This window comes from Vulpes lagopus, chromosome 1, assembly GCF_018345385.1.
Source record: "Vulpes lagopus strain Blue_001 chromosome 1, ASM1834538v1, whole genome shotgun sequence".
NCBI lineage: Eukaryota > Metazoa > Chordata > Mammalia > Carnivora > Canidae > Vulpes > Vulpes lagopus.
The window spans coordinates 48816212-48827590 of NC_054824.1; the positions used below are offsets into that span (position 1 = coordinate 48816212).

The window sequence follows — 11379 nt, forward strand, 5'->3', positions numbered from 1 at the left end:
GAGAGGCAGAGACACAGGCAGAGGGAGAAGCAGGCTCCATGCACCGGGAGCCTGATGTGGGATTCGATCCCGGGTCTCCAGGATCGTGCCCTGGGCCAAAGGCAGGCGCTAAACCGCTGCGCCACCCAGGGATCCCTATTTTTCAGATTTTTAATAAATTACTTTGTAGGAAAGATCCTGTATTCTACAATGTTTGTTTACTTAACGAAGGACTTTGTACCTTCCTACAAAACATATTTTAGGCTTTAATTCATAATTTTCTAACAATTTCTATTACTGAAATATTTTATTTTCTATCCAAAACCAGTTTTTTCATGTGAAAACCCAAGCTGTTTTATAGCTGGCCAAACTTTTGCGAGCTCAACGCTTTAAAAATTATTACAAAAATTTTTGAACCTTTAATTTTGATTTCAAGTGACTAAATTTCAACTTGACTTTCAAAGATTTCATTCATTATGCATTTGCTGAAACTCAGTATTTTCCGCTTTGTTAAATAACAGCTTTTATCTGCGACAGCCAAATGTAATTATCATTCATCATGAAATCTGTAACTTAATTCCAGTTAATTGTTCCAGTTGTAGTACTAGCTTCTGCATCTCTTCTTCTTTTTCAGTATGCCTTCATTTTAAATTAAAAAATGAGTATTCATGTCTGAACTAGAAAAATAAGTATTTTAATGATCAATTATGATTTATAGAAGTATCACTGTAATTCCTGTTATCTGTATGAAATGCTCAGGTAAAGATTCTATGTTACATTGATTCATAGAAAAAAATGTGCACTAAATCCCATCTGTTGACATCAATTCAGTGATGTGTTTTTATGCAGTATTACACGACACAGGAGTTTGACAGGCATACTACAATAATCACAAGCAAGGTAACTATATTTTGAAAAAAATTGAATTGAAAATATTTTAATTGCTTTTGTTTTTTGAGATTTTATTTATTTATTCATGTGAGAGACACAGAGAGGCCGAGACATCAGCAGAGGGAGAAGCAGGCTCCCTATGGGCTGCCTCCCTTCATTGCTTTTTTGTATTTAATTAAATTAAAAAATTCACTTAGTCCTACTGAGCTCATTTCAAGTGCTTAATGGCCACACATACCTATAGATTACTGTATTAGCACAGATACAGAAATGAGTAAAAGCCAAAAGGCTTACAGTTTTTATTCCGTTTCTCATTTATTTTATATAATTTCCAGGGCTTAGAACTTACTGGATTATAATTCTTTTGCATCCTTACTAAAGTAAGACAGCAGAAATGGAAATGGTTGGATACTCTGTATAGGACTCCTTGGAATATACATCATGGTCCACTATCAATCTCTAAAAAAAATTATAAAGCTTCTAAAAACAACAATCAAGTTCATCTCTTTGGAAACAATATGTTAATAAAAGTTTAACAATTGGCTTTCAAAAAATTTTTTAATATATAAAAGATGTGTAGCACACAATTACAAATGATAAAAACATATACAATATCCTTTATTGTAAGTTCCATATAGCCAGCTGATTCTCATAGGTTTTTGTTGATTTTTGCCTAACTCTTGTATCTGTAGCCAACCTATGATTACAATTTGACCAGGACTTTACAAATGGTGTTGCATCCCAATCTGTTAACTCTTTCCCCAATAAATTTATTGTCATTAAATCTGATATGTGATCTATTGTTAAACTATTTCTCACCCTTGTACAAATTATATTCATTAAATTGAATCCTCTTTCAGCTTCAGCATTATTGATTGCAATAGTGTTAACTATCTTTTTAGCTTTTTGTATAGTTGTAGGAATGGAAACATTGTTTGATTTTATATTATTATTTACAAATTCCCGAAAATCACTCAAATCAATTTCATATTTTAAAATTTCACATAGATGAAATAATTTTTTTTCACCAGCTATCCATGGTGAAGTTACTTCTTCATAAGGCCATGCAGAAGGTTCTAGCAAGTCAAAATAATCAAAAATACTTTCATTGTGGTTTCTGTCAGATACAAGGCGTAAGTGCATGTGTTCAATTATATTTTCTAGTAACATACTTCTAGGAAGAGCATTAAATTTATTATTTTTATTAAATGGAATATCTTTAAACTTATCTGACTTAATCAAACCTTCAATTTGAGACTCATGCTTTCCAGTACCAATTTTTAAATTTTCCAAAGCTCTTATGGTGCATTTGATTAATTTTTGTGCTTTTTGAATATTAGTTGATCTTGCCTGTAATGCAGTTGAAAGTAGTGAAAATTCTTCAAGAATGTCAATCATTAAAGCCAGGTCTTGCAAAAAATTAATGTTAGCTAGTCTCTTTGCCAAACCAGAGTGAGAATTAGAAAAATGCATATATAATACAGGATATGCATGCCATACAGCAGTAGCCGCTTGTAAACTACATGCCGCCCATCTTGGTCCCATTACCCGGCCAATTTTAATAATTTCAATTTCAAGATCTTTAGCTACAGTTTCTAAAAGTTTGTTTTGATTTTTATTAGACTGGTGATAAATGGAATAAATTTTATCAAGAAATAGTTTAAAATGATTAACTTGTTTTATTTCAGATATTGAATCATCAAGTGACAAATGCAATCGATAGTTTAAACAGTTCCAAATAATGATTTTAGGAAAATTTTCTAACAACTTTGTAGCTACTCTAGACTTTTTTCCCAACACTGTATTAGCACCATCAGAACAAAATGCAATTAAGTTTGCTTTCAAATATTCATCAGTAAAGCCACAATCATTTAAAGTACTCAATATTGTATTGAAAATATACTCTGCTGTGGTTGACACCAATTCTTTTAAAGCAACAAACAACATAACTGGTGTGGGAGCTGAATGAACTGTGCACTGGAGATAAATCACTAGAGTGCTTTTCTTTGAAACTGTAGATGCCTCATCAATTATGATGCAGATTTTGGCATTCTCTTCTATAATATTCTTAAATATCTTCATTTTCATTTCTTTTGCGATGTGTTCTGCTATTCTTGTTGCACTGTATCGCGTATTTAAACAGTTGACCTCTCCATTTTTCTCTTGTAATTCTATTGCCCCCTCAATATCAGATAAAGGTCTATTATGTTTTACTAAACTGTAAACAGTATTGAAAACTTTTACAGTAGCATCAATATTTTTATTATTTTGTTTATGTACTAAATTAGAAATTGAGTCATTAACTGATTCCTTTAACAAATCCTGGATTTTACCATGGGCTTTAGAAACATCATGTTCCCTAATTTTCTTCCGCAGAGAAGCCTGTCTAGTAGTTTTATTACTGCCATTAGGAGTTACTAAATATGCAATCCATTCCTTGGACACATGGACGTGCTTTTCTGCTTTCGATCCCAAATGCCGAACTGCTGAACAATCTTTACATCCTAATTTACCTTCTTTTATTTCAAGCCATTTGTATTGTTCTGTAAACATCAATGCTTGTTTTTCATTCCAACAATCTGGAAGCACAAGATTATCTGTTTCTTCCTTTGATGAACATGATGGATTTTCTTCAGTGATTGGCTGTTCAACGTATTTGAAATTCGGTTCCTTTGACTTAGACAATTCACATTGACTTTTGTTATTACTACTTTCTGTGTCTGTTTTCACCTTCTTCACATTTAAAAAACGCAAAAAATCTCCCTGCCGTTTTGGCATTTTAGGGAACAGAATCTGAAAAATAATTTTACATATATAAGTAAAGTTCTTAACAACACTTTAAGGGTTGATGTAAAAACTTCTGCTAGTGATTTTATATAATTTTAGAAATAAATTTTGAATTAAAATACTTACCTTGATTTTTGGTTTGTACCTATAACTTCAATATGACTTGCTATTTCTTAAAAAATTCACTATCATTTTTTTTAAGTTCATTTACTTTTTTAGCAATCTCTACACCCAATGTGGGGCTCCAACTCACGACCCTGAGATCAATAATTATATGATCCTCCTGACTGAGCCAGCCAAGGCACCTGTTTTTAAAATTTTATAATCAATAATGTTACAAAATCAGACTATGTCTGTCTGATTATCATCCAATTGGACGAAGAAGTTGCTCATATGATTTACAAATGAGTATAGTTCTTTTTTTTAAATTTTTTTAAAATTTATGATAGTCAGAGAGAGAGAGAGAGAGAGAGAGAGAGAGAGAGAGGCAGAGACATAGGCAGAGGGAGAAGCAGGCTCCATGCACCGGGAGCCCAACGTAGGATTCGATCCCGGGTCTCCAGGATCGCGCCCTGGGCCAAAGGCAGGCGCTAAACCACTGCGCCACCCAGGGATCCCCAAATGAGTATAGTTCTAATGTGAAAAGTGGTTAATCTTTTTCCTTAATAAGACAAAAAGTGAAAAAGTAAAGATGTATACCAGAACACCACCCACTCATCAATATCAACATCTTTGTTAAATTAAAAAAGAGTTTTCAAGTACTGCAAGGTTTCCTCAATTTTTCATATAGCATACAGTCTAGCAATTTAGAGGTGTATCAAATTTTTGGGCTTAATCTGCATAAACATTTTATCCATCACTTTTTAAAGTTTACATAATCAATAAATAATACATCAAGCCCCAAATTGTAGTTTGACATTTACCTTGGTGTAAGTATTCTAATTATGTTGCAGGAGTGTGCTGTTATATAGTTTTTTTTTTTTTTTTTTTTTACCATTCAGATACAATAGGTATCTCAAATTAAGATATGACGAGTTTTGAGTATTTTCTACCTTAAATGTAACAATTTATTTCCTTATAAGTTTATATACTTTAATCTTTTTAATATACTTTAATTTTTAATAATGGTTATGCTCACAAAATGGTTATGCTCACAAAACTGAAAAATCTAACAATCAGTTCTTGCAAGCCAGTTCAAGCCACTTCCAACACACTTTGCACTTGCGGAACTGAAAAACCACAAATATAACATACTTACATCATTATGACAGGTGCTAGGCTTTTCATTATCACTACAGACTAGATAATTGTATTCAAGAACACATTTTGATGGTCCTTCCTAAAAAAGAATTGATCAAATTTACAAGTCATGAAAACCATTCAAACCAAACTTGCATCTATAATCAGTAGGTTTTTGTTGTTGTTCCTTAGAAAAAGTCTTACAGGTGGCACAAAATAATCAGAAACAAAACAAGCACAGAAAAAGACTCAGAGTAGATGAATAAGTAATGATAACAAGACCCAAAGAGAAACTAAATCTACATAGAGGAATAAAGCCATGTGGATTCCTTAGGAAATGGGAAATAGTATAGGGAGAGCATTAAAAAGACTTTTATCACAGCACTATTTTTTTTTTTAACTAGATGACTACCAATAATCTTTTAGATATTAAGCTCAAAAATCAGTTGTTGTTTTTTTAAAATATTTTACTTATTTATTCATGAGAGGCAGAGAGACACATACACAGAGGCAGAGGGAGAAGCAGGCTCCATGCAGGGAGCCCGATGTGGGACTAGATCCTGGGACTCCAGGGTCACATCCCAGGCCGAAGGCAGACGCTCAACCGCTGAGCCACCAGGTGTTCCAAAAATCAGAATTCTTAAGTAGCTCTGCTTTATTCTTCATATCCTTTCACAAACAAACATCAACCCCTGAGTTTCTCAATTCTTTCTTTACATACATACTACCTGCAACACACACTGGCCCTAAATACCTGGGTCAGAAACTTAGATCAGGAACATTAGAGCTGGGTTTCAAGATCAGCAAAATATTTAGTGTGGGAAGACTAGTAACAAGATAATCCAAATAAATAGGTATGTAGTACTAAAATAGGGTGAAGGCAAGACCAACAATCAGGAAGTACGCTATTCTGTATGTATATTACAATAAAATTTGTATCAAAGGTAAGAGCTCTTTTTATCTACAAATTTTTATCATTCCTTTCAGCATATTGTATTTATTTAGCTGCATCAACATATAGATGGTATGGTAGAACACAAAGAGGATGCTATGCTATCATGTAGACTGAAGGCTGGAAAGAGATTTATATGAAGACTAAGGAATCCATAATTATAGATACATTAAATAGTAAGTTTTTGCATCTGAAGAACCCTCACTCAGAGAACTGTACCCAACAGCATTTCATCTTTATTGGGTGGTACTGTAAAAAAGCAGAGAAATAGGTATATCCGGGTGGAGCCCAGCATACAATGGAGTCACAAAGGGAAGTAAATTCTGTCTCTGAGTGATTTTATTTTATGTTTATTTATTTTTTAAAAGACTTTATGTATTTATTCATGAGAGACACACAGAGAGAGAGGCAGAGACACAAGCTGGAGCTTGATGCGGGACTTGATCCCTGGACTCCAGGATCATGCCCTGGGCCAAAGGCAGGTGCTAAACGCTGAGCCACCCAGGCGTCCCTCTCTGAGTGATTTTAAAGTAGAATTAAATTAATTAAATTACTACTGTTTAAAAAAAAAAAATTACCACTGTTTTTTTGTGTGAGTGGCAATAGAGAGGTGCCTGGCTGGCTCAGTAGAAGCATGTGACTCTTGACCCAGGGTGTAGGTTTGAGCTCCATGTTGGATGTGTCAATTAGTTAACAATAAAATCTTTTTTTTTTTTTTAAGATTTTATTTATTTGAAAGAGGGTGATCGAGAGAGAGAGAACATGAGCAGGGGAGAGAGTCAGAGGGAGAAGGAGAAGCAGACTCCTTGCTGAGCAGGGAGCCCAAGGTAGGGCTTGATCCCAGGACTCTGGGACCAGGACCCAAGCTGAAGGCAAAAAAAACACACAACAAAAAATTAAATAAAGGTAGTAGGAATATTTTTTACTCTCTTCTGATACTTCAATTCCACTTAGAGCATACAAGCATACCTCTGAAATACTACAGACCACAATGATAGAGTATCACAATAAAGTGAATCAAATGAATTTTTTGGTTTTCCAGTGCATATAAAAGTTATGTTTATACTATACTGTAGTCTATTAAGTATGTAATAGTGTTATGTCTAAAAAAAGGTACACAGCTTTATTAAAAAATACTTTGTTGCTAAAAAATGCTAACCATCACTTTCAGTGAGTTATCATCACTGATTATAGATCACTAAAACAAATATAATAATGAAAAAGTTAGAAATATTGTGAGGGATCCCTGGGTGGCTCAGTGGTTTAGCGCCTGCCTTTGGCCCGAGGCGTGATCCTGGAGTCCCGGGATCGAGTCTCACATCAGGCTGCCTGCTTGGAGCTTGCTTCTCCCTCTGCCTGTGTCTCTGCCTCCTTCTCTCTCATGATTTTTTTTTTTTAAAGACACATTTATTTCAGCATCATGATCAGACTTACATTTAGCAATCAACAGCATGGGTGCAAAAAAAAAAAAAAAAAAAAACACAACATTAAAACCCTTTGTTGGAATGCTTTACACTTTCCACAGAACAGAAACTAAAATAACCTGTTATACAATTAGTCACAAATACAGTCCAAGTTTTTTGCCCATACACACGAGTATTGTCTAAAACATGTCTTCTTTGTAGCAGCTAGGCCCTGCCACCACTGTGCTTCGCTGAGTTCACAAATCTGTTGTAACCTGTAGCTTCCCTGTCACTTCTCTGGCTCTCCTCTCCTGCTAAGCTTTATTTCCTGGCAGTAATTAAAACCTTCTGCCACTGCCATAGCTGCTGCTGCTGCTGGAACTGCCATAGCCACCTCGGTTTTGTGGTCTGGCAAAGTATTGGCCTCCACCACCATAGGGGCCAGAGCTTCTACCTCCAAAATTTCCTCCTTTCATGGATCCAAAATTTGGGAATTGATTGTTGTAACTGCCAAAATCGTTATAGCTTCCGCCACCTCCAAAGTTGCTTCCATCATTACCAAACCCATTATAGCCATCCCCACTGCCACCATATCCACTACCACCTCAACTGCCCCGGAAGCCACCTCAACCACTGAAGTTCCCTCCACGACCAAAGTTGTCATTCCCACCAAAACCACCTCCACGACCACCACCAAAGTTTCCAGAACCACTTCGGCCTCTTGGGCTGGACGAAGCACTAGCCATCTCTTGCTTCGATAGGGATTTCCTTACTTCACAGTTGTGGCCATTCACAGTATGGTGTTTTTGAATGACAATCTTGTCTACAGAGTCATGGTTGTCATATGTCACAAAAGCAAAACCTCTCTTTTTGCCACTGTCTCTGTCAGTCATGATCTCAATCACTTCAATTTTCCCAAACTATTCAAAATAATCTCTTAGATGATGTTCTTCAGTGTCTTCTTCAATGCCACCAACATAAATCTTTTTCACAGTTAAGTGGGCACCAGGTCTTTGAGAATTTTCTCGGGAAACAGTCCTCTTTGGTTCCACGACTCTTCTGTCTACCTTGTGCGGTCGAGCATTCATGGCTGCGTCCACCTCCTCCACAGTGGCATACGTGATGAACCCAAAGCCTCTGGAGCGCTTGGTGTTGGGGTCTCTCATTACCACACAGTCTGTAAGCGTCCCCCATTGCTCAAAATGGCTCCTCAAACTCTTATCAGTGGTTTTGAAGCTCAAAGCTTCTGCAGCTGCTCAGGCTCTTTAGGAGACTCTGACTTAGACATGACAGCGGTGAGAGGGAGACTTTAACGATGCTTACTCGGCGGTGTCCAGGGGCAGAAAGTCTCTCACTCGTGATTAAATAAAATATTAAAAAAAAATACTGTATGAATTGCTGAAATGTGAGAAAGACACAAAGTGAGGAGATGCTATTGGAATAATGGTGCCAACTGACTTGCTTGACACAGGATTGCCACAAACCTTCAATTTGTAAAAAATACAGTATTTGCAAAGCACAATAAAATCAAGGGCAATAAAACATGGTATGCCTGTATAATTTGCTTCTCCTTATGGAGCTGTCCAATATTGGATCCTTTTTGGAAACAAAACTAATAAATTCTATCAAGTTGGATGTACAAAACTCTGGATGCAAATATACAAAAGATTATACTTTAAGTTAAATTTAGAGATTTTTAAGCCTCACGAACAAAAGCTGACGTGTTAACTCAGTAAAAATTTGTAATAATTTATTCCACAGAGTATATAAACTTATACCCAATTGTGTTTCCAATCTTAATTTTGTAGATTCCTTTTCTCAAAGGAATGTGTCATAACACCTATGTCACTCCTAGTTCTGCCTGCACAAAATAGCATCAAGATTATAATGTCTCATTCTTTTTTTTTTTAGATTTATTCGTGAGAGAGACAGGCAGAGACACAGGCAGAGGGAGAAGCAGGCTCCCTGTGAGGAGCCTGATGTGGAGCCTAAGACCTTGGGATCATGACGTGAGCCAAAGGGAGATGCTCAACCACTGAACCACCCAGGTGTCCTGTCATTTCTTTTTTATACTATACTCAGGAAGAACCAAAATTATTTTTCCCGAAGACCCATGAAATATTCCTTCCAAATACTTTTCAGTACAAAAAACAGACACTGTGGCTCTTCAATTTCCATAGCTACATCACTTAATCCACAACACAGGGAAGGCAGAATCAACATTAAACTTCTCTTGGTACCCCTTAATTTATAAGGTCTTGAGTGTCAAAAAAAAAAGGGGTTACTATATGTACTGTTAACGGGGAAAAATGTCAAGGAAATGTTCTTGCAAAGAATTTCTCTACCACCCTACGAGAACAAAAAACCATGTGTTACTACCACGATGTTTAAAGATAGGATTTTATTTGATTTAGAGAACTGATATTTGAAAAAGAAAACTGTTGTATCAAGTTGCCCTAAACCTAGAGAGCAATTAACAAACATTAAACAGGCACTCATTTAAAGAAAAATTATACATTTTTAATAGCAAACTTCAACTAATTACTGCTTTGGAAAAGTTTTTAGCTACTAAGATACCACTTTAAACAGTGTCTTTGTAAAACTTTAGTTTTGGGTGAAGACCATCCCAAAATACATCAGGACGCCCTTTCCCCCAAAACCAATACAAAAGCATGGTTCAGAGAGCCATATGTCCCTTTATTTGTCTCTTGGTAGAGATTCCTGGGTTCCGCCTTCAAATTCTGATTCAGTAGATGTTGTACTTGCACTATGCTGTAACATGATAATCTCAGAGGTTGGTGAAGTCTTCAAGCTATTTGCCTTCATGTCATGAAAGTAGAGAACGCTCAGATTTTGAGTTCCTGCAACCCTTCTTGTTTTCTACCTCCTTCCTCATCTGTTAGCGGCCCCTTCCCTCTAACCTGCAGGTCATCTCTTAGAGGACACTCTTGAGAGACCAGAACTTCGCGTAGATTAAGCATAAAATGGCGCTAAGAAGGCACAAGAAGCATGATTAAATGCGAGGCATGTTTTTTCGAACAGTCTTTGTGGTGTCCAGTGCAGGTGCTCAGAGACCTCCTCTGGTCAATTTCCTAACCCTACGCCAAGCCCCCAAGTGTCTGGTGCACCTACCAGACCTTCATACCCGGCGGCTCAATGGAGAACGCGCAGGTGAGGTATCCTCACATAACGGGCTTACCACGCAGGGTCTCGGGATTCCGAGGAAAACCCGAACATCGTTGCTACTTACGCTAACAAACTGAATGTCATCTTCGTTTTCATCCGTCGTTGCCTCAGATGCCTCGGGCCCAGCTGGAGGGGCAGATTCTATCATCTATAAAAACAAGCCAGAACATGCTCAGCTATTCAGCCACAGCCTCGGAGGGAGAGACTGTCCCCGAAGGAACGAAAACGGGGAGCGCTCTAACAGCAAGCTCTCGAGGAAAGCGAGTGGAGCCAAGCGCACGCAGAGCCGATGGAGGCGGGTGATGCCTCTGCAGACGTGGAGCCACCGGCAGCGGACGCCGCCGAGAACCACTCACCAGCCCCCGCGCATCCCCCCGTCTCCTCGAGGAGGAGGGATGCACGCTCCCCGCCCAGGGGCGAGCCTGTCTCAAAATGTCGCTCTCGCGGCCGGAGCAGCTGCCACGGGGAGCTCCGGGGCCGGCGCAGGGAGCCGGGGGCCGCCGGGCGGCCATTGTTGCCGCCGGGTCCTCCTTCACACCCGCACCGGGCCCGCCCGCTGGGCTCGGCCCGGGCCGCCGAGGCTCTCGCCCCGCCGCGGGGCTGCCGCCGCGCACCAGGCCTCACACTCCGCCGAACACAAAGCCCTTGCCGGCTCGGCTCGCCATGCCGCGGCCCGACGCCCGACCACTCACCTCCGACCCCGGGTCTCCCATTTCTCCGACGGCCTAACTGACAGCACCGCCGCTCCTGCGGGCCCCGCCGCCGCCGCCGCCGTCGCTGTCGCTGCTGCGCCCGCCGCCGCCGCCGCCGCCGCCGCCACGACTTGCCTTCCCGCCCAGCACCGCTTCGCGCCGCCGTGACCCGCCCCTGCGTGAGCGCCGACGCCGCCGACGCCGCCGACGCCGCCGAGGCCGCGGGCGGAAAGAGGTGCGAAACCGCGTC

At 39.0% G+C, this 11379-nt stretch overlaps 1 protein-coding gene across 2 annotated transcripts; it reads right to left on the minus strand.

The window, feature by feature from the left end:
- Nucleotides 1-89: 89 nt before the first annotated feature.
- KIAA1586 (KIAA1586 ortholog) lies at nucleotides 90-11379 on the minus strand. Of its 2 annotated transcripts, XM_041773557.1 has the most exons (5): nucleotides 11248-11314; nucleotides 11130-11211; nucleotides 10502-10585; nucleotides 4916-4996; nucleotides 90-3663 (listed from the first exon to the last, which is right to left on the minus strand). In XM_041773557.1, exons 2-5 carry the CDS (start codon nucleotides 11148-11150, stop codon nucleotides 1489-1491), a joined length of 2361 nt encoding a protein of 786 aa, XP_041629491.1. In that variant the 5' UTR covers nucleotides 11151-11211; nucleotides 11248-11314; the 3' UTR covers nucleotides 90-1488. The 2 variants fall into 2 exon arrangements, with proteins under 2 accessions (XP_041629491.1, XP_041629481.1); XM_041773547.1 differs by having other exon boundaries at nucleotides 11130-11379.